At 44.4% G+C, this 24,857-nt stretch overlaps 1 protein-coding gene across 7 annotated transcripts in view; it reads left to right on the top strand.

The window, feature by feature from the left end:
* Disp1 (dispatched RND transporter family member 1) overlaps positions 1-24,857 on the top strand; it is a 158,337-nt gene that overhangs the window by 107,862 nt on the left and 25,618 nt on the right. For all 7 annotated transcript variants that reach the window (XM_033762020.1, XM_033762018.1, XM_033762021.1 and 4 more), the window contains one exon: positions 70-176. In XM_033762020.1, coding sequence (XP_033617911.1) covers positions 70-176 — 107 coding nt within the window. The remainder of the gene's footprint in view (positions 1-69; positions 177-24,857) is intronic.

Genomic DNA, 24,857 nt, shown 5'->3' with positions numbered 1-24,857 from the left:
TCCTGTTGCACGCAGCCGCCCTCAGAGCACTCTGCGTCCCTGTGTGCAAACCATTCGCCCCTGTGCCAGGCCGCACGCTGCCTGCTGCCCTCGCCGCCCTTCTGCCTGCACCACCCGTGGCCTGACCAGCTCCAGCACCAGCCCGCACAGCAGCGCGTAGCCGGACTCAGCCTCAGGTGAGTGCTGCCTTCCTGGTCATTCCTCGGCGTCTGCGGAGCCCAGGCCGCGACTGCTGTCTTCTCTCCTCAGAGCAGGGGACAAACGGGTCAGGGGAAGCAAGTGAGTGAGATGCATGTTATGCTGATTGCGCGAAACCTGCTAAGATGCAAATAAATGAATCTGCCTATTTTATCCATGGATTCTTAGTCTCCATTTCCTTTTTTCCTATCTGCACACTGCTTAAGAATCCTTGAGTTATGAAGCTCAGTAAAAAGTTTTATGGGTAGCAGTTTCTGTTGTCGTACCATGGAGAGACATTCCTGACACAACTGTCTCACGGGAGCCCTTCACTTGGATCCTGATCATGGCCAACCCTGTGGAAAAGAAGCGTTGAGCCGGGCTTCCCTTGGCTTCTTTCCGTCCATGTGCTGGGGGTGACTGGTGTGCTGAGGTCAGGCAGAAGTGACTGACAGTTCCTTCCATAGAGGATGAAAACTAATGCATAGTGCAGGACTTTAAATATCTTTGTGAAACATTTTTAGATTCAGTAGATTGAAAAACAGTAGAAAAATCTACGTCACTGTGCATGGCTTCCCACATGGGTGGTTTTTCAGCAGCGTCGTTCCCCAGGTGAGGTAGTCGCTGCAGAGGGGCAGGGTAACACAGCTTAGAAACCACGCAGTACTTTGTAGAGACCAAGGGTTAATAAAGCATTGTAACGACAGAGGGGGGCAGAGGGAGGGGAGAGCAGAGAGCGCTCCTTCCAATTAGGGTCTAATTTACAGGGAAATGCACAGATAGTAAGTGTACAGCTTGACCGATGTGTGCCTCCTGTGAGCCACACCTCAGCCTCCTGGAGCTGCACATGCGCTTCTAAGCCACTGCCGTCTGTGCCTGAAGCCGCGCTGGCCTGCGTTCCCTCGCTATTTCTCCCGGGCCCTGTGTGCAGTCATCGTGCGCATTCGTTTTACTTTCAGCGTAATAGCGCTGCACCCTAGGGAGGTCGCAGATTCTCTTCATTGACGAGCCAGCCCCGGAAAGGATCACGTGATACATGCTCTTCCCTTTACCAGGTTGAGATATTGTTGATACCACTGTTGAGATATTTTAGTTTTAACCTTTCGGAGAGATGAAGAAAAAGATGAGACAAAAAGGGAAAGAGAGGGTAGGGTGGGAGAGAGAGTCCTCAAAGCACGTCCTAGCTTTTGAATCCACACTGGATTAGAGTCTCTCAAACTGTGACAGGAAACTCACCAAACCCACCAAGGCCACGTTGTGAAAGATTCGCCCCAGCAGCATCGTACGGCAAGACTCATGATAGATCTTTCCCTCTTCAGTCAAACTCTGTGAGTAGTTGATTCTAAAATTATATGATCATAGAATGGATGTTTTCGAGTCATAAATTACATGGTTGCAGTGTGAGATGAAATAAATAGTTCTACATTCTGAAGCTGAACCCTCTTTTTGAAAAGTCAGAAGTATTAAAACTTTGGGCAAATAACCAATGTTTTCAATATGCCAGGTTGTGCCAAGATTTCCTGGATGGGTTACTGTTTCTCAGTGACCTAATTTGCAAGGAATGAGAGCCCTATGTGCACTTGAAGTAGAACGGCCTCCAGAGCAAGCTGGTGGGCGCTGGCCCTGGGCCTCAGTGACCGCAGAGCTGACGGCAGCTTGTCCAGGGGAGTTAGTCTGTGGGTGTTAACTGGACAGAAAGCACCATGGAAGTGGGGTGCCTTCCAGGGTGAGAGGTCCCTGGAGGGGAGGGAAGCCCAGCACAGAAGTTCCCTGGAGGTGAAAGCCGTGACTGAGTGACACAGCACTCACTGTTTAAAAGGGGAAACAAGCACGGTCATTGTTTAACTTGAAGAAAGCCAATAAAATGCCATATTTGTCCACCAAGAAAAGATAAAGAAGAAAGTAGAATGTAATGAAGGAAATTTACGTATTTAGAATTTTATCTCAGGAACTTGAGCATTTTGGTTGTGATTTGTTGCAGTCGTGGCATCTTTTTATTTGAGTGTATTTTTTCTTTTTCTTTATTTACATTGACACATAATTGTACAGGTTTGTGGGGTACAGTGTGTTGTTTTGATAAATGTAAACATCGTGTAGTGATCAAGTCAGGGCACTTAACATCTATCGTTTCGAGCACCTACTATTTCTTTGCGGTGAAACACCGAAACCCTTCTAGTTATTTTGAAGTAACTATTTGTTAACTAGTCACCCTACTGTGCCAGACTTGGTGAAGGAAGTGTAATCATAGTGTAGAAATTGACTCCCTAGGAGAATCTTGAACATCTGAAGCAGGGGAGTGTATTTTGCTGACAAATAGCTGGGTTTCAGCCAAACACAAACATCTGAGTGTCAGCCAAGCCCAGGCCTGCGGGGGAGGAGACCATGTCTGAACAAGGCGAAGGCCTCACCATAACTGATCAAAGTCATTTCCGTGTTCAACTGTAAAAGCCTCAGTGCACAGCGAAGCCTTCTGAGACCCTTCCAATTTTGAGTGCGGCCTGATTCATGAGTTGTCCTTTGTTCACACTGTTAGATTGGTCTCAAGTTTTTCTTTACTATGGGAGAGTATCATAGGTACCGGAAATGCGAAATACTCAGAACTGCACTCTTTTTCACAGAATTAGCTTGTATGTATCACCTGTTTTGTTTTTTGTTTGTTTTTTTTTGTTTTGTTTTATTTTTAGGAGCATTGATTTCACTGTTCCTGTTTTTAGCTGCTGAACTATCCAAAAGTTAGATCTTGTGTTTTCCACCAGAATTAGAAAGCTTAAGTCATCCGTGGCTCTTCCTAGGTGACACTGTCACCCTTGTCCCAAGACTGAACTGTCCTGGCAACGCTTCTGAACTCTCCTCTTCCTTTAAAGCTGCCTGGCTCATCTTGAATAAGGCCACATCCATTTGTGTGACTTTGATGAGGGTCCTGTCAGTATTTTCTATATTGAGAAGACCTGAGGGAGCAGTTTCTGTTTCTTGGCTTTTCATTTTTCTGGGCCATTTTGGGTGAAAGTTCTGAGCTTGATCTAGTAAGGGGCTCCTCTTTCTTTGGTGAGAGGAGGTGTTTCTGGAATTAGCCTTAGCGTCGGTGAGCAGCTTGTCCCATACACCTCCTCAGCTGTCGCCCACAGCCAGCCACTCTTTGGACACTGAGACTGCTGAGCGCCCCAGGATGAGTGGCTGAGAGCTCAGGCAGATGAGAGAGTCCTCTGGACCTCCATGCCTCTGCAGCCAGCATAGACCTAGAATGTTCTAGAGATACCTGCCAAAGAATGGTGTATCTCCACTTGTATATATTATATAAGTCGGTGTACTTCAAGAATCGCTTCCCCATTTTGCACACTTATGTAATCAGCAATATTTATTGAATACTGTGGATGTAATCCTAAACAGGTTGAGGTTTTTTTGCTTTGCTTTCATAGAGCAATAAGGTAGTAGGAAATAGGCAGTAAATCAAACCAGTCACTGCAGTGTGGTGATGGTGCTACCAAGAGGGGTCGCGCAGGACTGAGGAAGAAAAGTCACAGCGGAGTGAAGGCGGGGCTGTCACCCAGTGGTGGGGACACTGGGACGACCACGGTAGCTGATCCTGGCTGCAGCATGGTGCAGTGTTGCTGGGCTGGCAGGAGTGATGTGGCAGAGGAGAGGGGTGCTGAGACCCCAGCAGGAGACTTTGGGAGACTTTGTTCTGGGGCCACTGAGGAGCTGTTATGGATGGGTGTGTGTGTGTGTGTGTGTGTGTGTGTGTGTGTGTACAGTTTTTTTTCACAGTGGTAAAATACACATACTCATTGCTCAGCCTTCCATAAACATGACTGAGAGCAGGAAGACCCTCAGAAGGTTGGAAAATACCACAAGACAAGGCTTGTGCCTATTCTAGCAATCCGTAAGCCTGTCTGTTCGTCCGCATCACCTTGGAGATGAAACAAAACAAGTATGGTAATAAAAGATGGCCCTTTGCAGTAGAAGCCATAAGGAGTCCTCAGAGGTCGGAGATGGAGGAGTCAGGTTGCTCAGGGAGGTGAAGGCAGCTGGCTGAGCGGGAGAGGACTCAGTGGCCCTTGGAGGATGACTGGGAATTAATACAAGGCCTTGGGACTCAAGGAGGCCTGACACAGAGGTAGGCGCTGCAGGGAAAAAGCCTGTAGGGGAGAGCATATTGAGGTGGGTTCAGGGAGCCGGGTGACTGGAGGGGACATCATTCGGGACGGTCCCGAAAGAGCTTTTCCTCCTCCTCCATCCCGAATGTGGGGCAGCTGTCTATGCGGGTTTTACCCCCACCGTGTGGAAAGCACCTCAGGGTGTGGAGCAGGTTTTGATTGACTTCTTTGGGGTCTTCTTGTTGCCCTGCAGAACTGAAAGGGCTGTGGTCCCCTGCAGTCATTACAGAGTCCCGCCTTCAAAGAGCACTCTGGCCTGGTCTGGACTCACTTTCTTCTGTCAGCTTTTTCCGTCAGCTTCTTCCGTCAGCTTCTTCCGTCAGCTTCTTCCGTCAGCTTCTTCCGTCAGCTGCTGTCTCAGTTGTGGCCAAGGGCCCCATGGCTGTGCCGCAGGTTCAGCATCATGGTGTCTCATAGGCAGATGGTCACATCGCAGGCTCCCGTGACCCTGAGGACATGAGGGCTGTGGTCCAGAGTGCATGGCACTGAGCAGCACACGACTCCCGCACTTGCCGAGCCCCTGGGGAGTCTCCTAACTGTCCCCACCCTGTGTAGCTGGTGACTTCTAGGCCAAAGGGCTTGTTTTCCTCAGTTCCTGGTTTGCTAGTTTGTAACCCACTTCCTCAGAGGTCTCTTGTTTGTTCACCCTCTAAGCATTATTTTCTGTTTTCAAGGCCACAGAAGTAAGAGATGAAAATCTGTGTCACGCTAAGGGCGATAGAGCACAGTTAGCTCCCTTTCTCCCATGGAGCTGCAGTGCTGGGTGCTTTCATTGTGGCTCTGATGCCAGACCCCAGGACCCACTTCCTGCACCTGGCCTGCAGGGGCTTGGTGTGCCTTTCTTGTCCCCGCTGACGGGCCATCTTTTTCAGCCAGGAATCGCCTAACCCGAGTCACCAGATTCAGGGTACAGGAGCGGAGAGGGAGGCCGCTTCTCCTTTAGCTTGGCAAGTGTCTGATGGGTGGCACAGCTCAGTACTGCAGTCGGGGATACTGCGGGCTGGTCCCCCTGGAGGTGTGGAGGCTGGGGTGGGGGCACTTGGGTCTCCCTGGATCCCAAGCAATTTTGCATTTACTAGTGAGACAGAAAACAGTGGTTTATTCGCTGGAGACTCATATACATTGCTCAGAGGTTAGATTTAATTCTGGAGTTACCATTACTGTACAGCCCCAGTAAAAGTGTATGTACAAATTCATAGTGAGGCTAAAATGATCGTCCCTGCTGCCCACTTGTATGACCTCCTAACAGAAGGTTGGCGCACAGTGGTTGCCCATGAATGTACCATACTACACCGTGGTGTCCTGCTTCCGTTACACTCAGCATCTTCATCTGTGTGACGTGTGCCTACTTACTCCCTATTTGCCGGGTTGCCGCTGTGTCCCGGAGCGCGGGCGTCAGGTACGCTGCCTCTGCGGGGCACAGGCCAGGCTCACAGAGGAATTCAGCAGGGACCCAGGCCATGCAGGCGGCAGGTGGGCGTCCCATTCTGCTCTCCTTACCAGGAAGAGGTCAGTCATAGCAAGATAATTGTTTGTTTTTTTATTTCTGAACGTGAATTGTTGACTCTGCCCTCGGCCTTCTCTGCTCAGCGGGGTCCAATAAAGGTAGAAATGTGATCTTGAGAGACCACCGCCTCCGCTTCTCAGTGTCACCTGCGGCTGGGCAGCCACAGAAGTGTAAATGGCGCTGCTGTGGTTGCAGGCCCTGAAGCAGCAGCCTCCCCCTGGTGTCAACCGAGCCCAGTCAGCTGGTAATCTTTTCGTGCATAACAAAGAAATGAGAATAGATAAAAATCTCATTTTTCACAAATGTGAAGAACAGAAGCCCTGCATTAGAGAAAGCTGTTGAGGAGAGAGGCAGTGAGTGTCTTTCAGAGTCCCCTGGCAGCCACAGCCTCAATCCGCACCTGCCACGTGTCGTTGCTTGGGTGGCTCTGGACCAGAAGTGTTGATCTACACGGCTGCTAGCTGCTTGGGCCTTTCCTGAGTAGACTGACGGTAAAAGCACAGTTTTCTGGAGGGCAGATGGATGTGGCCTCTGTGGCGACCGGCGGCCAGCCATGTGCTCACCTTCCTGTCCTCCATCCCTTCTCCCGTCACCGCACAAAGTGGTGACACGAGAGCCTGGGCTCGGAACAGACACCGTGGCTGAATCCTGTGGCCGTGGGTAACTGCCTGCCTCAGTTCCATCTCTGTAGAGAGAGTAAAGGTCACTGTCTTACACTCGGCCCAGGGCCCTGCACCAGGTATTCGTCTCCCTCCTCAACTTGTGTTACTTTGTTTTCTGAAGTTTTTTGTTGTTGTTTGCTACCCGTGCTTACTTTTATTGATACTGTTGCCAAAACAGTGAGTTTTCAGTCAGACTGGGCAGAGGCCTGTTTTGCTAGGGCCTTCTAGAGTCTTCTTCCCATTCTGAGGGAGCAGAGAGCAGAGGGCTGTGCCACAGAGTGTGCTGCGTGGTCTAGATCTCATTAAGGAATATGCTCCCTGGTCAGCTCGGCCTTGATAATGAAGGTCAAGAACAATACACTCCCTTTATTTCATAACAGTACAGTGTTGGGAATGAGCGAATACAGCCTTTAATTACCCCCTTTCCAGGTTACTGCTGGACAGTGATAAGAAAGAAATAGTTCAAGTGTTCTTTTTCTTTTTGGTTGAAAGCAAGGTTCTGAAAAGTTGTAAAGTAATTGGCAAGCAGTATGACTTAATGAAAAGATAGTGTTATGGATCGGTTACATCTCTAATTCCAGGAAAAGGCAATTGTTGCCCCAATTTCTTTCTAAACTTCAGTGGATTGTTAGGTTAATTTAAAAGAATTTATAGAACTTGGTATTTAAAGGAGAGTTTTTATTGTTGTACTATTTTGTATTCTTTTTAGCAGAACTGTACAAAATTATATCCTTTTTATTTTGACACAAACCATATACTTAATTGACTGCTTGTTGTTTGGAGTGAGCTCACTGAATGTTTGCTGAATGAATGATTGCAAAGCGTATAACCACAGGTCACAGTAGGTGTCTAGAGATGCCCTGAGTCCAGAGGGAGGCCATACCCAAGGTGGGAGAGGGTGGGCGAGGCGTCACCTCCCCAGGCGGGGCCTGGCCTCCCCTTGCTTCTCCTTGGAAGAAATATGCGCTGCAGTTGCCCCAGAAGGGTGCTGTCCTGGAGCAGTGGGTTGGGGGCCCCCGCAGGGCTGAGCCTCCCACTGTCCCCCATGCAGTAACTACATGGCTCCCTCCGCACAAGTCCCAGAGGCCTGCATCTGTTCAGTGTTGGCCTGGCCTGGCGTTCAGGAGACCCTCAGAAGTGAGTTATGGGCCGAGCTGAATGGACAGGTTCTTCCTGTGGAAGCCCAGTTCTGTGCTCATTAGATAGTAAACATCAGAAGCTGCAGTCTGATGCTGGTGGTGAGAGTTTCCCAGACCGTGGGAGAAGGGGTACAGGGCCCTGTTTCCTTTCTTACTGTGAGTCCACCTTGGGGATGTTTCCTCCTGTCCTTTAACCTCTTCACCCCAAATGCACTGACTTCTTCAAGAATCATAGAGTCACAGGAAGAGAAGGAGGCTGAGGGCAGATGTGCAGTCAGCCCGCGGTGCCAGCGCTCCCCAACTGCTTTCTGTTTGGTTTCCAGGCCCACTTTGAGGAGCACTGGGCAGGGCCCAGGGACCGAACCAGGAGAGCCCCTGGGAGTAACCCTGCTGCTTGCTCTGCAGCTCCTTCGGGCACGAGTGCAGGTCTAGCACGGGTGGCTTTAGGAGCAACCAGGAGATGATAAAGTGGGCGATCGATCGGTAGGGGGTCCTCACCCTAACAAGAGTTTGGACTGTGCTTTGTTGTACGTATTCTGTTAAATTGAAGAGTGGGAATAAAATGAGAGGGTCTCAAAGCAAATCTGATGTCTCCTCTTGTGTGACTTTGCTGAGTCACTTGCTGGAGTTAAAGTTCTTTCTCCATCATGTGCACAGTGCAGGGCCCTGACAGTCACCACACAGTGTGAGATTCCAGCCGTGCTCTCCACAGCACAAACGCCTCGCCAGCGGCAGTGGACTCCTGGCACGTTCATCCCTGCAGCCCCGTCTGTGTGTCTGGTCTCGTGGGGCCACCGCCTCCTTCCTAAACACTGCTTGCTCTGTGTCCCTCCTGGGCTTGGAGGTCTGCCGCCGCCTCCCAGACTCCTTGCCTGGCCTTGCCAGTTCTCCGGCAAGGGCGAGGTTATGTTTGGGAGAGAAGGAAGGGTGGTTCGGGAGAGGAGGCTTTAGCCCTGGGCAGTGCTGGGGACAGGTCTCAGGGACTACGGTGACTCCCCTGACAGTCCTTTTGCCTTGCCCTTTAGCGGCTTAGATAGAAACTGGACTATGTGTCTTCGTTTTCAGCGAAGTGTGTAAGGGAACTGTCATGTGGAGATGGTTCTTTTGGTCCCAGTGATACTAAAGATTCTGGGTCTTTGGTTTTAGGCCTTAGTCTGGAGCTTTGTCTTCTGTTCAGAGTGCAGAGATAACCCTACTTCATTATAAAGCAGGCTACTGAAAGATTTACTCGAGTATCGCGAGTGTTCCAAGGCTTCTCGTAGCTGTGGAGTTAAGCTGCGGAGGTCCAGACCGTATCACCCGCTGTTTCTCACCTCCCTACCCTGGCTGCCTGTTCTTCCTCCTGAAGCTGCGTCAGTGTCTGGTGAGTACTTTGGCTTGAGGGTGGCAGACTTCACTCCAGCATTCCACGCGCTTAGTTAAGTTTAATAAGGGTTTTTCTGGCTTTCTTACGGGCTTTTCTTGGATCTCTTAGTAATGATTATTATCCTCATCTTATTAAGAAAAGTATATTATACTCTCATTAAGCATATTTGTCCAGGGCTCACAGCCACACGGGTGTGGCAAGGCTTGAGTTTAAGGATAAGTGTTTCGTAATTTCGTGCAGGTTGCCTCACGCCCTCCAACAGAAAGCTGCAAACTTATCTCCTCAGGCTGAGGGAGAGTTTTCTTTTGGCCAAAACTACTTGTCAGAGTTCTTTAAAAATATTTTTGATGAGCCAGCTGTCCTTTTCAGGATTCTGATTTTTAAAATTGTCTTTGCTATTGGGAAGAAAAGGGAGCATTCTTAGATTCTCTTAGTGCATCGTGCCAGGCCCCAGCGTGTAGTGCCGTGTATAGTACTTGGACTTTCTGTAGCGCCCTTCCTCTGTCCCCTTGGTAAGTGGCAGAGACATGGTAGGAAATGACTTTCCAGGTCCTGTTTCCCTCCCCTTTCGGGGAAGCTTGCAGCCGCCTTCTAACTGGTGACCTGGGAGGCAGCCAAATTCACCTCCGGGAGAAGTGGTAGCAGTGAGAGGAAGCGACACACGGCCCCCTGCACGCCTTCCCATCCTGCCCCTTTGCCTGACCCAAACATCAAATAGTGCATCTCTTGTTCGGCACTTAGGACTGGGCTTCACTAAGAAGTTACTTTTAACCTAAATTGGAACTGGAGCGGTTACATGAAAGTCTGATGTATTCCAGCTTATGGGGTAGTTTGAGTCCTGTGGAACAGGCAGAGATCGTGTTCAGTTATGTACAAAGCGTGTTTTCCTTCTGGGGCGTCACATAGAAGTGCCCTGTGGGTTCCCGGCTCTGTCACTTACCCAGGTAGCTGCCAGGCTTGCTCCCCATCCTAAGTTTCCGGTGTCTGTCTCTTGCCAGAAATTTGGACGGCGTTGGCGTGGGGTTTGTAAGTGTGTGCGCCTTGCACATTTCAGTGTACGTTTGCTGCAGTCTTTTAGCATGTCTTCTCAGCAATATTCTCAAATACTTAGTGTACTTGGAGGGAAACTGCAAATTATTTTAACAGCTAAATTAGAAGTGAGGTTTTTTTTTCCAGCTAGTTAATAACTGCTGAATGCTTAACTGGCTTTTAAAGTAGACAGAAGTCAGAGACAGGAAAGGAAATTTAGCAGTAGAGTGCAGCCCATACCCATAGATGGTTCAGCATTACTCATCACCAAAATGCATGCTTTAATTTCTTTTCCAGACTGACATATTCCTGTCAGCTGTAAAGAAAGCGTAAATATATATGGTATGTTTAAAATGTAGGCTTGGATTAACACAGGTAGATGGTCATAATCAAGGATTTAGATATATCTTGAGAGAACTGTATTTAACATGTTTTTAAATATGATTTTAGTATTACATAGTTTAGAAATGAATTACTTTATTTTCCCTTGTTAAAAGAACCTGAGGCTTCTGTTTATAAATCATGATTTAAAAGAAAAAGCAATTCTTCATTATTGTAAATTAAATTTATAAAACTTACATTATATTACAAGGCGCACTCTGTGTGATGTGCCTCCTCCCTCTGCCTGTGGGCAGTGTGTGAGCATCAGCTGGCCCACGACCCCGGAGCTCACAGAGCTCACAGAGCCCACAGGAATACCAAGCTTTCCATCAGCACTGCAATTGCAGGCTTCATAGCCTTCAAGTTATTTCCCATTCTTCTATCACATGAGCACCTCCTTTACGTAATTTGTGATTTTTGTAACACAGTGACCTTCGTAAGAATTTTAATAATACATTTTATTGTTACTAAAAGTATTCTAAAATGTTCCATGATTATGTATAATTGTTACTCTCCGAGTTTAAAGATCTTTAAAAAATTACGACATGGGACTGTTCCATGCACTGCACTTGTGTCCTTGGTGAAGCAAAAGGACCTTAATGGCATAAAGTTGCAATTAAAATTTATAATGACAGTGTTAATGATTTCATCAAACTAACCACACATCAAGCGTTCTGCTATGTTTTACACACACTCTCTGATTTAGCCTTGAAAACCACCCAAGGAATCCAGTGCTATTATTGCCATCTTCATTTTGTAGCAGAAACTGCAGTCTGGAAAAGTTGAACCCTGTTTGAACGATTAATTAAATAGTTAGTAATAAGTGGTGGAGGCCGAGGTCGCATCCAGGACTGATATAGAATCAGCTTCTCACTCAGCTCGGTGCTGCTGTAACATCAGACCTTATGTCTGTGTCAGCAGTAGCTTGGGTCGTAACTATCGAACGGTGACTACGCACGTTCATTCTCGAGGTCCTAGAACTGAGATCACACTGGTCATGAGGTCACAGGCAACCCTGAAGTCCTGCCTTGTGGGCCAGATCCTCCCCCACAGTGGCACGGATGCCTAGGAGAGCCCTCCCCAATCTTAGCCTGGGTCACTTGTGTGTGCTGGGCCCCCGTGTCCTCCTGAGTGGGGCACGCAGGGCTCTGTGGTGAGAAGAGCTTTGCCTTTGAGGGGAAGGCTTGCTGTTCAGCAGAGGCCTTCTGTCATAACCGAAGCTCTGTGTCTCATTGAACAGGGCAAGTCTCACCTAGGAGTCACTCATTTAAAATATTAGTAGAACTCAGTTTTTATGTTTTCCTAAACTCAACCTGAATTTTAACTATCTGAGGTTCCACTTAAACTGAGGCTCTTGAAGGGAACGTTTTCGGCAGAACTAGTCTACATTCTGAAAGTCAGTTACTTCTTGGTCAGGATAGATTACTGCCTGGGACGACCCCCCAAGGAGCCTGTGCGGTGCTGGGCAGACCCTAAGTTGGTCAGTGTTGTGGTCACAGGGCTGAATACGCGTGTAAAACTCCACTGGCGTGTACACTTCACCTTTATGCCTTTGGCTGAAGATTGAGTGGAATGATTTAAAAGAGCGGCAGTCAGGGAGCTCAGAGCCTTCAGCCCCACCGCATCCTTGTACTTGGGAGCGGCCAGGGCACTGGTGTGGATTTGTGTATTTCTGGTGTGGAGCCAGAGCGGGTGCGGACTGTGAGGTCCAGGGTGGAGTCGTCTCGGCCGCACGTTCACCTCCGAGCAGCTTCCTGCTGAGCCGAGCTCCGCTGCGGGCACCGCCTGGTATCTGTGTGTCCTCGATTTGAAGGTAGCGAAATCGAGCAGCATTTTGATCTCGTAGTCTGAAGAAACTGGCGTGTTCTGCAGCCCGGTCGCTCTCAGGCTGCCCTGCCTCACCTGCTTCCTCTTGCATCACCGTGAGGCGCTGTCGTTCTAGTCAGTTACTCGAAAGCAGAGATTGTCTTCCACCTTTAAAGCTCAGCACATGCTTAGTGGGTTGGAAATGTTTTAGGGTGAGAGGAGACGACAAAAGGAATGATTTAATAATAGGCAGCCCTCCTCAGGGAAGGTAGAAACACAGCTTTCCCAACTCTGCTTCCAAGATGCTGGGATAGAGGGAGGCCAGTTTTCCCGTGCAGAAGAGCCAAATTTCAGGCCAGAAAGCAATGGAAAGGTGACTACACTCGAGCCGAGGGAGCCCTCGCACGTGCCCTCTGGGAGCCCCTTTCCGTCTGGAGGGATTTTTAGTAGTATTTCTTGTGCCCTGGGGGCTTTCCATTCAGAAAGTCCTTGCCTATGCCTGTGTCTATAGAGTTTTACCTATTTTATCTTCCGTCAGGTTAAGTGTTTCTGTCCTAATATTTAGGTCTTTGACCCATTTTTATTTTAGTTTAGTACATGGTGAGAGATACGGGTCTAGATTAGTCTTTGGCACATGGATGTCCAGTTTTCCTGGCACCGTTTGTTAAAGAGGCTACTGTCCTCCAGCATAAGTCTTTGCCCCTGACAAAGATTGGGTAGCTGAGTGTGCCTGAAGTTGCTTCTGCAACCTCTCTTTCGTCCCTTTGATTTACACATCTACTTTTGGCAGTACCGTGCTTATTTTTATCACCATAGCCTTGTGGTATAACTTGAAGTCCAGGGTTGTGGTGCATCCTGCCTTACTCTTGTTGCCCAGGACTGCCTTTGCTATTCTAGGTCTCTTCAGTTTCCATATGAATTTTAGTATTGTTTTCTCTTTCTGTGAGGAATGCTATTGTTATTTTGATTGGGTTTGCTTTAAATCTATATATCAGTTTTGGAAATATGGCCAGCTTGCTTCTATATTGGTTCTGCCTATCCAGGAACAAAGGATATCTTTCCATTTTCTGATGTCTTCTTTGATCTCCCTTTTCAGAGTACTGTAGTTTCTGTTATAGAAGTCTTTTACTTCCTTTGCTTCTTTTACTTCCTAGGTTAATTCCTGGATATTTAATTTCTCTCTCTTTTTCTTTTTTTTGGGGGAGGGTACCAGGGATCTAACTCAGAATCTTGTGCTTGCAAGGCAGGCAGCAGAACCACTGAGCTAAATCCCCAGCCCTAATTTTTCTTGATGCTATTGTGAAAGATACAATTTCTGTGATTTGTTTCTCAGTGAATTTGGGGTTTTTTTTTTTTTTTTTGGTACCGGGGATCGGACTCGGGTCCTTGCACTTGCGAGGCAGGCCACCGAACCGCTGAGCTAAATCCCCGGTCCCTTGTTTTTTGTTTTTTGTTTTTTTTTGGTGGATAAGAGTACATTGATTTTTGTGTGTTGACTTTATATTCTGCTATGCTACTGACTTTGGTTATTAATTCTTTGAGACTTAGAGGAATCTTTTGAGTCTTCTATGTAAGGGACCATGTCATCTGCAGATAATATTGATCTGACTTCTGCCTTTCCTAACCCTATCCCTTTTATTCCTTTTTCTTGCCTAACTGCTCTGACAAATGTTTCAAGAACTGTATTGAACAGGAATGCCATAGGGGACATCCCTGTCTTGTTCCTGATTTTAGAAGGAAAGCTTTCAAATTCTCTCCATTTAATTGGTTTGCATAAATGGCTTTTATCAGAATGAGATAAGGTCTCTACACCTATTTTCTTCAGGGTATTTTATCATAAATGGATGCTGGATTTTGTCAAAGGCTTTTTCTGCATCCATTGAGATGATCATATGCTTTACATCCTACCTTCTGTGTATGTGGTATTTTACATTTATTGATTTGCATATGTTGAACTATCCCTGTATCCCTACTTGGTCATGATATATAATCTTTTTGTTGAATTGTTGCACTCTGACTGCCAGTGTCTTGTTGAGGATTTGTGCATCTGTGTTCATTAAAGAGATTGGACAATAGTTCTCTTTTTTGGTTGGGTCCTTGTCTGGTTTTAGAATCAGGATAATGCTAGCTTCCAGGAACGACTTTGGGAGGGACGACTGCCCTTTCACTTCCTTTAAAGAGTTTGAGGAGTATTGATATTAGATCTTCTCTAAAGTTTAGGACCTGGGCTTTTTTAGGTGGTAGTGTTTTTGTTTTTGTTTTGTTTTGTTTTGTTACTTCTCTAATTTTATCACCTGATGTTGGATTATTCAAGATCTTTATACCTTCTTGGCTCAAGTTTGGTAGTTTGTATGTATCTAGGAGTCTGTTTCTTCTGAATTCTCCATTTTCTTAGAGTACAAGATCTCGACATAGTTACTAATGATCTTGTGGATTTCAGCAGAATCTCTTGTAATTTTACCCTTTTCATTTCTAACTGCGTTTATTTGGGTCTTTTGCTTCCTTCCTTTTAAACATTTTGGTGTGGGGGAGGAGTAAGATTAGCCAGGGCTTTGCCTATTTTATTTATCCTTCAAAGAACAAGTTCCTAGATCCATTGAGTCTTTGTTTTTTTATTTAGTCTCAATTTCAATTAATTTCTACTCTGATCTTTATAATTTCCTTTTTTGTGCTAGATCAGTACTGGGATTGTTCCTGTTTTTCTGGGACCTTGAGGTATATCAGTAGATTATTTATTTAGGCCCATTGTGTTTTTCTGATGTGAGTAGTCACAGGTGTAAACCTTCCCTCTTAGAACTTCTTTCATTGTGTCCCATAGGTTTTGGTCCGTTGGACTGGCTTGCTTTATTTATTTAATTATTTATTTTGAGACAGGGCTCACTATGTAGTTCAGACTGCCCTGGAACTCAGTGTGTAGCCCAGGCTGGTCTCAAACTCGCAGTGATCCTCCTTCCTCAGCCTCCCGAGTGCTGGGATTACAGGTGTGTGCTACCACACTCAGCTTTTATCTTTTGATTCTGTGAACTAGTTTCTTCCTTGATTTCTTCTGTGACTCACTGATTATTTAAGAGGCTGTTGTTTAGGTCCATGAAATTGTATAATTTCTTTCTTTCTTTCTTACTTACTTAATTTCTTTCTTTCTTTCTTGCAATTGTGTAATTCTGTGGTTTTTTTTGCCATTGACTTCATTTCATTGCACTATGGTCTGATAATTTGCATGGGATACTTTTAGTTCTTTTGCATTTACTTTTGCATGCTTTATGGGATAGTATGGGATCTGTTTTGTAGAAAGTCTCATGTGCATCTAAGAAGAATGTATTCTGTGGTTTGGGGCTGGACCACTCTGTAGATAGGTATCTATAAAGTCCATTTGTTCAAAGGTTTGGTTCAAGTCTGGTATTTCTTTGTTTGTTTTTTTTTTTTTTTTTTTTTTTTTTTTTTTGGTCCAGTTAATCTATTTGTGATGGTGGGGTATTGAGGTCTCCCAATATAATTGTATTTTTCTGATTTTTTTAATGCCTAGTAGGGTTTGTTTTATGAAGTAGGACACAGCAGTGTTTGGTACATATATGTTTATAATTATTATGTCGGCCTATCAAGTTGTTACTTAACTAATATGTAGTGATCTGTACCACTTACCAGTTTTGACCTGAAATCCACTTTGTCTGAAACTAGGATAGGTATTCTTGCTTTGTTTTGTGTGCCCCTTGTGTGGAATACTGTTTTCCATCCTTTAATTTTTTAATCTGTGAAAAAAATTGAATTAAATATGTTTTTTTGGGTTTTCTTTGATAACAGGGATTGAACTCCAGACCTTGTGCTTTCGAGGCAGGTGGCAGAACCACTGAGCTAAATTCCCGGCCCCTTAAATGTGTTTTTTGTATACTGCATATCATTGCTCTTTGTTTTTCTGAGCCATTCTGCCAATGTGTGCCTTTTGATTGGGGAGATCAGACCATTCTCGGTGAGTGCTGTTGCCGAAAGGTATTGACTTATCCCTGTGATTGCTTTGTTTTCCTGTTGCTGCTTTGCTTATTTTCTTTCCTTCTTTTCTCTCATTTCTGCTGAATATGTTCATGTCAGGGCTGTAATTTGTGACTCACTGATGGACGATTATTCCTGTTGGTTTGAACCACTGGTGGCACATGCATGACTTTCCCACCAGGCAAATGGTACTGCTCCTTGGGACCTTTAATTGCGATGATGCAAAGAAAGGCATTGATGTAGCATCATATAACAGTTCCTTAAGGAAAATATTAAAATGTCATAAAAATGATAGCTAATTGTGGTATAGCAGTTGTAAATGCATATTATATACATTAGCAATGGTGTGCTTGTACGATTTCCATGTTAAATTCAGAGATTTAATTATTGATAAACTATTCACTTACACACTTTTTATCCACCACCAGTGGTACAGACTGCCCAAAGGTACAGTCACACATGTACCCCACTGTGGTTCAAGCTGCGTGATGGGACGGGCGTGCATCTACCACCAGTGGCTGAAGCTGTTGGGAACTTGTTCAATGCTTACCCTGCCTGGTGTTTTCAGTGTATTAGATTTTTTGGCATTGTTGGTTTCATTGTTTCTTTCTGAGATATTGTTCAGAAATGTTTAGACTGTCAGTTTTATGTTCATGACTTTACTGAGATGTTCTTTCTCATAGAAATACCTTATTTTTCCATCAATTTCAAAGGAAAGCTTTGCAGGACATACAAGTCTGAGTTGGAAGTGGTTATCTTTTAGGGTTTAAAACACTTCACTCCAAGCTTTCTTAGACTTTAAAGTTTGTGTTGAGAAATCTGCTGTAATTCTGATGGGTTTACCTTTATAAGTCATTTGTCACTTTTCTCTACGAGCTTTATTTTTTTTTGGTAGCAGGTATTGAACTCGGGTCCTTGTGATTGCAAAGCAGGCCACTGAACTGCTGAACTAAATCCCCAGCCCCTCTACCAGCTTTTAAGATCCTGTCCCTGTGTTGGACTTCAGGTATTTTGACTCTGATGTGATGTACAGAGGTTCTCCTTTCATCATAACAGATTCAGGTTTTACGTGCCTTGCTTATCTGTGTGTTTAATTCTTTTCCTATATTTGGCAAGTTTTCTGCTATTATTTGTATAAACAGGGGTTTTTCATGCCCTTTGTGCCACCTCCTGCCCCCCATTCCAGTTAATCTTAGTCTTCTTTGTGTCGTCTAACAGCTATTGGAGCCGTTTTCATGTTTTTAAAATATCCCTGAGTAACTGGTCTTTGGAAGCAGCCCTGTCTTCTAATTCTGATACTCTTGTCTTCACATTGTTTGCTTCAGCAGCCTATACTTTCAATATAATTTTTAATCTCCTGGATTTCTTTTGGAATCTTTTCATGGACTCTGATTCTTTGTTAAACTGGTCATGTTTTGTATCATTTTAACTCAGCTAGTTTTTTATTAGTGTCTCATAAGCTCCCTGATCATTTTAATACTTTAATCATCTGTTTAGTTATCTTCTGTGATCACATTGTGACCACCTCATTGTACTGTTTTTCAGTGTCCTCTGTTTTTCTTTCAAATAATTCAGGTGTGTAGCTTTTACTTTCCTCCCCCTTTGACACCCCCAGGATTGGCTTGGTGGGGGAGAGTTGGGAAATTTGGGGAGGTATTTTGTTTCCTTGTCTTGTTTCTATTATTTTCTGCTTAGGTTTATGGGTACGTACAGTGGAAAGACTTTGTTGTTGCTAGTATGGAGAACTCTTTAGTATGTCTGCTTTTCAGTAATCACTCAATATATGGCTAACTACAGTCCTTTGCCTGTATTATAAGAGCCAATCACCTGTGTTGATTTTGGAGGGTAGGATGCAGTGAAATTGGCCCAACACCCAGTTTACCAGGACTGGACCACAGTATTATTAATGTCACAAAGGTAATCTGGGTGTTGGTATACCTAAAAAACCCATATTATGTGATATCAAACTAATCAGCAACAGTAATATTGTCCAAGGCAAATTGGATATTGACATACCATAAGAAACAGTAATGTACCACCCCTCACCATGGAAAAGAAATCCACATTTATAGTACAACTGTTAAGAGAACCCAGATATTGACATATAGGAAATATGTGCTGTGATAAGTATAACTATACATTCACTATTGCTAGAAAAGAATTCAACAGTAATAACACAGTGTTAACTATCTAATGACTAATAAAGCTTAATGGTTATATTATTAAAGAGTAGGGGTTCTGAATGGAAGAAGGCAAGAGGAAAAACCTGAAAAATTAAACAATGGGAGATGAGGAGGAGAAGTAGAAGTGTGATAAAGGATCCTATTAAGAAATAGAAAGATATTTATAGAATTAGATAAAGGGAACAGAAAAATATAACAAATGAGAAACATGATAAAAGAAAAAGAGGAAAGAAGAAAAAGGAAGAATATAGAGAATAAATAGAAATTAAAAGGAATAAAGAAAGGAAAATGAATTAGGAAAAAACAGTAAGGACTACAGAAAATTTCCCAGATCCCAATCAACTAGTGAAGAAAAAAGAGGAGAGGAAGAAGGAGGGGGGGGAAGAGGAGAAGGGAAAACAAGAGAGAGAGAGAGAGAGAGAGAGAGAGAGAGAGAGAGAGAGAAAGAGAGAGAGAGGGAGAGAAAGCCCAAAAACAAAACAAAAAAAAAGTTTTTCTCTTGTGTTTTTGAATGAGTGGTTTTCTTCCTGGATCCACATTTTTGGAACCCAGCAATCCATGGTTTTCTCCAGCCGGCCTTACAGCCTATAGGTTTGTAAGGCACCTCCCTTATTCCAGAGGCCCCTTGGGTTTACCCAGGTTGTGGCAGTGTCCAAGCCAAGAGTGTCCCAATTGGAGCCAGTAGATAAGGAAGCCAGATGGACCCTAGACTCATGCTGGATGCAGGCAGTAACGCAGGGGCTCAAGAATTCAACACCAGCACTTTCACACCCAGCAGGCTCAGGCTGGGCTTGGTCTCCCACTGCAGAGGATGGGGCTTGCGTCCTTTCTTGCCCGACTTCAATCCCTCAAGGGGTCTCTTTCCAGCCTGCTCCCTGTCCATGGCCATCTCTCTTGGCTGGCCTCACCCAGACACAGTGGGAGGGTGACACTGGGAACCCTGAAGTGAAGCTGTCCTTGAGCAGTTTTGAGTCCTAGGTTCAAACACAGCCCTTTCCCAGAATAGCAGCTGACCAGGCCCTCTCCTGCAATAAATAGGACAGACGCCTGTGCTGGGATCCCTATTCAGCTGTTGCCTACTATGGAGGGAGTCCCCTTGGAGTAAAATCCTGTACTATGCCTGCAGATCACAACAGTTGTGTCACCAGCCAGGCAACTGCTGCTGTTTCTCTCTGGAGTCCCTAGTGCTCACCTTGCTTTTGCACAGCCAGGCTGCCATCCCTACAAGTGCATGTGGAGAGCCAGGAAGAGTCGAGACTGTGCTGTTTCCGTCTCTGCATTGTGGTCTGTCTCTCAAACCTCTCTGTAGGGTTTTGGGGGGGTTGTTTTGGGGGGGGTTGTAATTTTTTCCCAGTACTGGGGATCAAACTGGGGATCTTGCACTTGCCAGGCAGGTATAGCACCACTGAGCTACATTTCCTGTCAGTTCCTTTCCAATTCCTGGCAATCTACTTCCCCTTTTTTTCCTTTCCCATGTTGTTATTTTCCAGTTCTGGATTATGGATCTCTGTGAGGCTGAATTTTGCTGCAGTTGACCACTCCACCATCTTGATTCTCTCATTAGTTCTTTAAAAGAAATTAGGATTTCCTAAATGTATTCTGTCCTGGGGCTTTCCTGTTTTGACATCAAAATAAAATAGCATGATTCTGTGAAACAAGACTCTCACATAAGTAAAACCCCTGGATGGTGTTAATAGGTTCCTGTCTTTTTTCTGGCTCCCGTTCCCAAGTGGGGCCAAACTAAAATTCTGTCTTCTCACAGCCAGGAGATTATGGACAGTTCCCTTTCAAGAAGTGAGAGAAAAAATAAATGCTCCTCATATTCCATTGCTGTTCAAGCCCAGGTTGCCAAACTCCGGCCAACAGAATAGGCACCAGATAACTGAGAGATTTGTCACCACTGTTGTAACCCTAGAAAAAACATCATCAGGATCTGCATTCATCCCCACTACCGATTAAAGAGCTGTGGCCAAGAGCATCAAGTCACAGCCTGTGCCAGGGAAGAGCCTGGGAATGGAGTCCCTGAGCTGCACATGTGGGCACAGTCAGCTCGTGATTTGCACAATCTTGGCTGCCATGTATTTTGTGGAAATGAATCTTTAGATTCTACTTTCCCCCTTCAAACAAGGCTTTATGAAGGCAGTGAATGATATGTCACAAATTAAGAGGGCTGGTTTAGATTATTCAGGAAGTGTGATGAGGGAAAGATTAACATCTGGATCCAAGATGACTATGAAAGTAGTCATAGAAATTACAAGGGAAGTCACAACTATGGAAAAGTTTAAAATGCATGTCCAAAAATTTATGTTCCTATCACCAGCTTGGAAAAGTTCTTGCTACAATTGCAGTGTTTCATAGCTTCAGTGCAAGCATTTTATAAGGAAAAAGGAAAGACACATGTAAGTTCCAAGTCATGACGTACTAGTGCGGTTACAGTTGTATAATTGTAAATAAACTGTGGCAGATATAATTATACAGCACTAAAAATCATGTTTTCAGGAGATTTTCATTACATGGAAAAGCCTCATGTTCCAGAGTGATAGCACATTACACATCGACTGTGATCCCAACTGTTTGCATATTTTATGTCTGTATTTGGGATGAAGGAAAAAATACTGAAAGGAAACCAATCATAAAGAATTACAGAGGTTTTATCCGTATACTGAGAATACAGGTGATTGTTTCTTTCCTTTTCTTTCCTAAGAGTCTTTATTTGTCAGACTTTAAAAAAATAAATGTGAGAACAAAACCAACATGAAAACAAAATTCATCTCCTGAGTAAAGCTTTGGCTCCTTTTTAAAAATTGAAGCCCAGGGGCCGGGGATTTAGCTCAATGGTGCCACCCACTTCACAAGCACAAGGGCCTGAGTTTGATCCCTGGTACAAAAAAAAAAAAAAAAAAATGAAGCTCATATTTTAGAATGGACAGACATGAAATGAAAGGCAGTTTTTTTAGAAACAAAAAGATTTGTCTACTTGCTTTCTCAGATGGCAGGTGGAAGACCAAGACGCGAGCTCTGGCAGCTGGAAATGGCCCTTTCAACTTGAGCTCTTCGCTCTTCTAGGAAAACCCAGAGGGAGGCAGCCTGGATTATTCCTTACCCTCGCTAGGGTCTCTGATAAGCTACACCATCTCCTTCGCATTTCCACCTGTGATCGCACAGCACAGGCATGTGGTTGGTGTCACCAGCTGATCATTCTCCTGTTTATGTGACAGTAACAGACCGGGAACTTTGCCACACTCCAGCCTAACGTTTTTCTACCCAGCCACACATCTAGTCCACCTCGCTAGCCATCCTCATAAAGAGCCAGCGTTGCTGGTTCTTGCCACCTCGTGGGGGCTGCCTTTTGCTGACTGCGCATAGGGGATTTCAGCAAGGAGCTATGAGACACAAAGCACAGAGGACCTGGTTCAATGGCTTTTGCCATGAAACCATTGCCAAGAGCCTAAAATGTGTGGTGGTCAGAATCACCTAAAATTTCTTAGGAGAGCACAATAAAGTTTCACAGCAGGAAAGGGCTTAGAAATAATTTAACTCTCTACACATGGGGAAATCGAGGCCTGGAAGTTCAAGCTGAGGCAGGGCCTCGCTCAGTGGCAGAGCACACACTACAGGAGGACACTGGGCCTGGCTGCCCTCATGGCCGAGTGTGACAAGGACATCGCTGCAGCTCAAGCACATGTGGTTTCAATTTGGTGACATTTTTCTTTTTTCAGCAGAAAATATCATTTGTCCTCATCTATTTTAAGCTTGATTGATATATTTTTCTTTGTTCCTTAGACTTTGAGATGAAAACCTTTTCCTAGGAGTATTATTTTTTATTAAAACCCATTGTGGTCGTTTTGCCTTAACCCTACTTAAAGTTTTGACCATTATTCGTGATCTGAGTGACAGAAATTTAAATTTTGTGTGTAATGACAGGGAGGCACTCAGGCCTGGCACACACAAGGCAGGTGCTCTACCACAGGCTCTAGCCCCAGTGCCCAGAAGTTTCATGTTCAAGGTAAAGGACGAAACAGGAAAGTTTAGCTGAGGAAGAAGCACTGCTGTGCTCCGGCTGTGTTCTGCAGCACACTGAAGGATCTGTGGGCACCAGAGGGGCTCCCACCCCCCTGCCGCCCGCGGATGAAGGTGTCGGGACAGCTGCACTCTCGCTTTCGCTGGACACACTGGATTCTCCCTGTTTTTAAAACTTTCTACCCCAAAGGTTTTTTCTTTTTTTTGACAGGTGTGACTTTTAACCTTCTAAATGTAGCCTTGTACAATTCTCAGGAATTTTGTAAGAACAAAATAAATCAAAATATGTGGAGTAGAGGAAAGATTAATTATGTTCCTCATATTTTGGGGGCTTGGATGATACTTCTTATGTGGAGATGAATGTAGACATACTGAAGATTGAAAATAAATGTTGGGTTAGGAGATAATTGGTGAATTTGGGAATTATGATGGTGTTTATACTTTTGATGTCTGGCCTAATTGTTATTTTCCTGTTAATAAATCAGTAAATTTGAGATCAGATTGTAGACATAAAATAAATACATATTTGAACTTATTTTCAATAGTACCTGAGGTTATAATTAACACACAGATTCTTATTTATGTAACTTGTATAGTTTGTAACAGAAATTCAAAAGGGTTTTAGTTTTTATGTATAGGGCCCATAAAATTTTGAATGTGAGCAACATTTGTATGTCTTTCTCATCTTAATTAAATAAGGAAATATATTTGTGAATTAGGTTTACTGTAAGCCCTGATTTTCAGGCCAATCTTTCGGACTCTTTGTGCTGTAACCCAAGCTATCAGTAACTCCACTCCAGTAGATGTTGCAGCTGTACTATTTTTAATTCATCGATAAAGCCTAGATTTTGAAGTAGTTTTAGGCATTTCTAATTGTACTGAAAGTGTATCATCAGACATAAACATTATCTTGCAGTCAATGTGGAACTGTCATAATATTCACGGGATAAGTAAACTTTTGTTTACCTAAAATGTCATCAAGATTTTTTCCCAAAAAAGTGTTCCTGTCTATAAAAAATGCTTGTAATTTTGATTTGTGTGTGAGATTCTCAGGCTTTCTGGGGCCAGGGATTTAGCTCGGTGATTCCGGCACCTGCTTTGCAAATGCAAGGACCGGAGTTCGATCCCTGAAACCAGGAAAAAAAGAAAAAACAAAAAACACTCAGAGGCTTTCTGAGTCCCTGAGGAAGATCGGGGTTTTCCACTTTCTTCTGTCCCCCCTGGCATCCAGGTTCTGAAGTCCAGCTGCTCCCTCACACTGTCCCCTGTGTTTCCCTGGCACCTCATCAGAGCCATGGCTCGGGCTGTGACTGTGGGCTCTGCTCCGGGACCCACGACGCAGATCCCACGGCGAGGGGACAGGGGCTGCTGTTAACAGGCTGCCTGGACTCCCCAGGGACAGTCTGGTTCCCACGTGGCCAGCACTGAAACCCAACAGTGAGCTGCAGACACTGTTAAGCGTATTCGCTGTGAGTTCTTTGAAAATGTGTTAACTGGGTGTCCTGTCACTCCATCTGCATGCTGGTTAGTCAGCACCCCCAGGCCCAAATTTCTGCATCCGTGGGAGACATCTTCAGATACTTGAGTCACACACCCATGAAAGAATAGGCACATGCTTGCCATTTTAAACATTCTTTTCCTTCTTTTATTGTGCAACTAATGTGTGCACACAGTCCCTCGAGGAAGTCAACAGTGCAAAGTTAAACTCACTCTTTTTTTTTTCTTTTTATTCAGTTTATTGGTACAATCTAGGTATACAATACAGTTACATTCATCATTGGAATTCTGTACCTTTACATAATAGGTCTTGATACTCATTTTTCCCCTTGTCCCTTCCCTCCCTTCACCCCCTCCTCCCCTCCCCATTTACAAACACTTTATTTCCATTTTTTCAGTTTCTCATATTTTTTTTCCTCTCCCTTATTACCTTTCCCCCACCCTTCCCACTTTCCCTACACCTTTAGCCCTTTACTTCCTATTTCACATTCCTCTGTGTAGTATTATAGTTTCTCACACCAAAGAAACTATTCAGTATTTCAGTTAAAGAAATCTCTGTATGAATATTAAAAATAGGGAACCCTAAAATAAAACTAAAAAGGAAAGTAAAAGAGAAAAGTCAGTGATATAACATTAAAATAATCCTTAATTCTAGAGATGAAAATGGTCCCTGAACATATTTAAATTGCTCCTTGCTCTTATAGTCTTATCTTATTTTCATTATTTAGAGAATACTTTATTAGTTTCTGTAATCAAACCCACATAGATATGACCTTACATATTTAGTATGATGTGTTACCCCTGTACACATGGAAAAAAAATTAAAAATAAAAATAAAAAAATTACCATTTCTAGACCAATATGGCTGTCCATTTCTGTACAATGCCAGCTCAACACAGTAAATTGGGATGACTTTTTCCAAAGTTGGCAGCACCGTTAAAGTTTCCCAAAA

Source organism: Fukomys damarensis, unplaced genomic scaffold (assembly GCF_012274545.1).
Source record: "Fukomys damarensis isolate Sample0158 unplaced genomic scaffold, DMR_v1.0_HiC HiC_scaffold_11, whole genome shotgun sequence".
In the NCBI taxonomy this organism is placed as follows: domain Eukaryota; kingdom Metazoa; phylum Chordata; class Mammalia; order Rodentia; family Bathyergidae; genus Fukomys; species Fukomys damarensis.
Note: the sequence above shows the minus strand (reverse complement) of the source record. Positions and strands in the feature narration are given on the sequence as shown.